This window comes from Aspergillus glaucus (genome assembly GCF_001890805.1).
Source record: "Aspergillus glaucus CBS 516.65 unplaced genomic scaffold ASPGLscaffold_13, whole genome shotgun sequence".
Classification (NCBI taxonomy): domain Eukaryota; kingdom Fungi; phylum Ascomycota; class Eurotiomycetes; order Eurotiales; family Aspergillaceae; genus Aspergillus; species Aspergillus glaucus.
In genome coordinates, this window is record NW_019170465.1 from 742390 (window position 1) to 748429 (window position 6040).

Below are 6040 nucleotides of genomic sequence, written 5' to 3' on the forward strand. Positions count from 1 at the left end.
GGTATAGAATATAGAGCCCGGATTATCATCAATGCGATGCAATTCAGATTGGATAAACATTGTGGTGACGATGACGAATGCTGGGAGAACGACGGTCGTTGTTGCTGCCGCGTCGTCGACGTCTTCCAAGTCACGAGACTCGCTTACCACAACGTAGCAATGTTTGAGTATGAAAACAAACACCACTTGTAGGTTTGTGGCTGGACAAATTGACCTGCAGAAGATTATGCTGACTTCTCCTTGCCTTAGATCGGCCTCATGCAAAGTTAAAGCATATCATATACGCGCAAACACATTAATAGGGGTGCCATCCGGGTGAGTATGAGGCCTCTCAAGACTCAATCATCTCAAAACACATGTCTGCTAGAACTCTGTAGAGCGGTGCATTTTCAGCCCCCGACCCCAAGCACAGCGACAACAGGGCTGTGCGAAGCTGTCGTTCCTTCTACTTAGCCACAGTCGCTATTCGCGAAGGTCTTTTCCGGTTTGTACTGGATTTGTTCGTTCTACTGAAAACGTTCTGCTTTCATACCATCGCGGAATTATCGCTTCCTACTGAAATGCGGACTGCGACATGAGCGTTCTAGAAACACAGTCGTGTCGAGATCCCTCCACAGCAGATGCAGTGCGTCATATTCTGGATGAGTTGTCTCTGAACACTCGGTCTGGAAGCAATCGTCGAATGAAATCAAGAATGAACCTTTCTCCGTTACATGAATCATTCTTCTACAGAGAAATAAGCATATACAATGCATAGACACAGACAGCAAAGCAGAGCATGCAGGATACATACAGACGGCAGAAAGATCGACGTGTCTACGTGTCGCCTGTCGCTCCAGCCTTCTAGATTCTATCTCTTCCGCATGAGACCTTTACAAGTGCAATTTCCACATCTCAATCCGTATTCTCAACCCAGACTCGTATACAACCTTATAGCAAACCTTGGTTCCCTCCTTGCGCCTGGCTGTCATGACTTTGGAGGGGTCACATTTCCCCTGATCCCCCAGATTATCTCCGACCTATCTGATAACATACGGTCTAGTTTGTATGGGCGCAAACCACCAGTCCAATATCGCTTTAATACAACCCAATAAATCCGAGTCCATGACATCTAGGCACGCCCCACAAAACAACCCTGCCAAACCTGTCATCCGTTTAATCCGCAGCAATCGGGTTCAAGAAACTATACTAGTTAATATACGAACCGTTGAAAAACGAAAACGAACAAAGAAAACCAAAATAGCAGGTCCCGGTCGAAGCGGCATAGCGGCATCGAGTCTCCACAAGGTACTATCGACCGTTTTCCCCGAGCCGGGACTAATGCAAACCGTTGATTTGGTATGGAGTCGATGGCCCGTACATGCATGATTTTCTATCATCGGGATTTTTATTGGCCGGATAGAATACGTCATTATGGGTTGGAAGTTCTCATTATTATACCGCTATTTCAAGGTCTGCATGGATCGTATGAGGGCGCTACTCGTTTCCTACTCATTCCGTTCATATGCCGGGTGAAGGCGACGGCTAAGGGATATGGTTCTCACCGAAAGAAAGAAAACCGGATTCTGGACTTCTAAGCGTTGAGTACTTTTGTGGGTACTTTGTATGCAGTATGTCTGTGAGATGAGTTGTTCTATCCACCATATCTCCGACTGCAAATGGCCATATCAAGTAACCGGATATTCAGCTGTAGAATACCAACTTTCAACAAGCTAGCCGGCATGCTCCCTTCAGTGTCGACCTATTTCTGCTCTTCCATCAGTGGGACTCCATCGAAAAAGCCTTCATAATAATACGAGTATGCGAGATTCAGCCGAATCCGTGCCCCAAAATAGTCGAAGACCTACCCTAGCATCAACGAAATATTCCATGAGGTTGACCTCTCACTTAATCCACGTCTTTTGTCTCTCTGTAAGAGCGTCCTCGGGGAGACTCTGCGCGGAATCGAAATCAACCCAGAGCACTCTATCCTTCTCTCCCGAATCGCCTCTGACTGCGCCAGCATAGCAGACTTCATCAACCACTAAGCCTGCGACAACCCCAGCAACAATCTCTACTTTATCATACACAATACACCTCTTGAGTCTGTTGACGAGATCTGTTGGTATCGGGAGGAATATGACATACCCCGGACAAAGATCTTCTACAACGTACAAGAGCAGGTTCTGATCGCAAAGAAACCGCAGGGTGATACGCTTGAGGTCTTGAATGTATTATTCCTCGCCGCGCTTTTTAGGGACTTTCGGAGGAGTGATGACAAGTGTGGGGGACTTGAGCCGTACAATATAAATACAACCTGGAACGTTTTCAGGGATATGAAATTGTTGTTTATGAAGCAGGCAGATGAATCGTATTTGCCGAAAAGATTGGCTGAAGGCATGAACTTCTTTCCCGCGATTGCTGTTGAGAGGGGGTATATGGACATTATTGATCGGCTGCGCGTTGAGGCTGCGTGGTGACTTGTGGCATCTGAGGGGAATGTTAAGGTGGCTATTGTCCTGGCGATTGATCGTGAGAAGGAGAAGATTGTTTTTGAACAGTGGAAGCTTGTTGTTGGTGATGATGGGAAGTCTGTTCCAGCTAGGACTCAAGAGGTGGTTATCACGCGGAGTGGCGATGGGGAGGTCCAGGTTACTGGGGCACCGTTTACTATCCAGTTTTACGATCTCTGCTTGTATGTTCCTGAGAGTGAGGATGAGGAGGATTCAGTATATACCGCAGCTCACTTGAAGGAAATTGCTCAACTGGTGTGGGGATTTCAGCAAGAGGGAATCTTTTGAGAAGCCGTTGCTGATAGCTAGTCCTCGCCCTGTCTCGATTGCTCTAATCTATATAGTACCAATTATCTATAATATTATATCGCTGGATGTTATGAATTCTTATGTCAAAGCAAAGTTTCAAAGTAGATCGTACCAAGACTGTACTAGATTAGGGCTAGAAGAGCACTGAAATGATCTGGATAGGTCGGCCTGGAGGTTACGATATGCCAACACAAAGCTTGTACATAATAATTGAATTAACGCCGACATATGGTCGACAATATCTGGACCTGAGCATGCGCAACGACGAGCTACATCGAGATATCCCCCGAGAATAGCGGTTACTACAAGTGGATAGACTTGGTATTATTTCGGTTATGAGAAATGAGGCTTATACATTTTACTTATGAGCATCGCGTTGATAGAGGATTGTTATTTCAGAATTTGTTGTATATATGTTTTCTTTTGACACTTACAGACCCTTGCGAATTCCAAATTCATACTATTCTACCTTTATATTCCATCCCTGCCCTCTAATTTGGGTAGGTAATCTATATCTGCTCATCAGAGTCAGAGTGGCGTTCAGATCGTCTCCATCCGTTGAGTCGCCATGAGGCTTATTGTAAGGGCTACAAAATTCCCTTTCCAGAACCTACCATTCACCATTCTCATCCAGCTCCAGAGTATCCCAAGCCACTCATAGGGCCCAGTAGCCCTGTCAGTAATTCACTCAAAACCAGGATTTGAAATACACCTTTGAACAGAGACTGTAACAGCATTAGATAGAACCTATGAGGCACACCTTTATCTGAGAAAATCACTCTAGTAAACCTACTCTACCATTATTGTTATTAACATAGTGTGAAAAAGTGATTATGGTCATCCTATCACGGCCCCGTTCAAAAATTTAGTGATATTTCTGAGGAATACAGATTCGCTTACTTTGATGATTGAATTCTGGATATGCTACTCATAATTGACAAAGCTCAACCAACATACACGCTTCGGCTCTGTGCATAAGCCTTATCAAAACACAAAACAGTTACTGGAGGGCCTAAGCTGTGCTTTCTCGGCATCGTATTACATGAGCAGCTCGAAACCCCCCTTGAACTGAACTAGTTCGAATTGCGCTGAAGCAGTGCGTTTTTGTTGTTGACTCGCCTCGATCACCAAGCCATGTCCATGGATATTATACTTGAGCAGAGCTTGCGGAGGTTCGCAATCGCCTACGTCCAGAAGATGGAAGTCCATTGCTGTGAGATTAAAAGGCTGTAAATATCCCTTTGAGACACCAGAACAATCATTTCCATATGAACACAGCATAGCAGCCAAACGGGTCGACCTAAGCCCTCTAATATGGGAGCATCCCGTTTGTTCTGCAGTGTCTACTGCCCACCTATACCCCTCTGCTACAAGATGGGATATATATCAATTAATCAACCACAAAGAAAGCTGTGGTACACGTGCTGCCATCCAGTGTGCATGAGAAGGAAGAATTTCAGGAATACAACGACACATGTCAATCTGATCAAAATAGATGACGATATGGATATGGATTAACTCCGCTATTGGCCATGTTTAATGGTGGCATCTATTACCATTCCAATGCGGCTCACAACTTGCTGCCTACCATGTGTGGCGTTATTCATTGCGGTAGCGAGGTCAAGATCTGGAGGTTGAGGGCAACAAATACATTCGCGATGGATCGGGCCAACTCATCACTCACGCCGGCGAACAGGTCACCAAAACTCTTGACACCCATTCCCCACTACGGATGCTGCTTGATCTTCTTTTTGTTTCTGTATTCTCTTTGACGGTGCTAATGGGATTATGGCGGGTTTAAAATGGGTTCAAATCAGGATTATCGGGAGTTCAAACTTGTATAGCATAGAGCGCAAAAATATTGATGTCTATTAGCTCGACGTACTGTACCACCCGCTACTACAACTACTGTTAGAGATGGAAGTACACACAAGACCATCTGAATGGCATATGCTATCAATTATCAGTGACTAAGGAGATCCCAATCTCTAGCAGCGACAGGGACAGAAATTTCCCGGTCGCCACAGTACTTGCAACATAGATTGCAAACGAGCCCTATATCACCAGGCTAATAAGCTCTGAAAATGCCGTTCTCTCCCGAATTGACCCATTTTTATCCATCTAGCTCATACGTGCTTTCCGTTGTGGCTTGGCTTATCATTCAGCAGCTGCCCGGCCCTAATAGTTTTGGAATTTGGTGTCCTATGTTCCCAAAGAGTCATTCCTTGGCTTGCGCTGTGCCGCTGTCTATTGCAGCTCAACCTCGTGAAATATCATCTTCTACATTTGCCATTTCACTTTATCCCGTTTGCCTTTTGCGCTACGGTATGCTCAGTTATGAGTTGACACTATCATTGCATGGTGTCGTCGACCACTCCTTCTTTACTATTAGAATACAGGTTTCACGTCAAGTGTCTTGTTTGGTTGCTTTGGTTGGTTGGTATTGATTCAAATTGTCATTTACTACTATTTACCATAGCCCAGCCTCGAAGCTGTCCTGCCAGTATACAATCCAACCGTCCGAGTCCTATCTCACTGCTCCCTCCCATATATCCTTCCTATTCTACTTGCAATCCTCATTAAAACGAGACACTCATATTCCCTGACCGTCTTCCCGAATATAAAACCGCAAATAGATGTGAGACGAAGCGCGATATATCAAAATCGACTCAATGCACTTCGGTTATCCATTGTATGCTAGCACCCCGTACTACGAAAACACAGACCACTGACGTGACAGCTATAGTACGTGGTTGCTACCATTGATAACATTGCTATCACAAAATACTCCGGAGTACGGGGTATATTGGTTGTTGATCAGGGGGTTGATGCTATGATTGCCCTCTTGGGAACAATCTATATGAGACTGTTCTCCTGTACTCCGTACATCCACCCAGTTTATTATTCTCCAAGGGGTTTGCCTCGTTTTCAACCGAGATGAAGGGAGGATCGTCCCGAGACGCCCGTGTAAGACATTGCAAAGCAAAGCAGAACATGATACATTTGAAGCATTAAAGCAATGTAGAGTATACATAACCCGATTACATATACGTTTGCTATCATCTATAAATGCTACACTCAAATAAAAGCAAAAGGACCGCTGCCAGCAGCCCGAAAAAATAAACAAAGAAGACACGAAGAAGAAAATAAAAGAAAAAAAAAAAAAAAAAAAAAGGCCACGACTCGCGCCGCAAAACAGATGTAACGAACAGCCTTCCTAAAAGAAGGTAAAAAAGATC

General features: G+C 44.7%; 1 protein-coding gene across 1 annotated transcript; it reads left to right on the top strand.

Moving 5' to 3' along the window:
* The first annotated feature begins 1689 nt into the window (after nucleotides 1-1689).
* On the top strand, nucleotides 1690-2075 carry ASPGLDRAFT_473499 (uncharacterized protein). The gene has a single exon (XM_022546656.1). It carries the CDS (start codon nucleotides 1801-1803, stop codon nucleotides 2005-2007), a length of 207 nt encoding a protein of 68 aa, XP_022399939.1. The 5' UTR covers nucleotides 1690-1800; the 3' UTR covers nucleotides 2008-2075.
* The last annotated feature ends 3965 nt before the right edge of the window (nucleotides 2076-6040 follow it).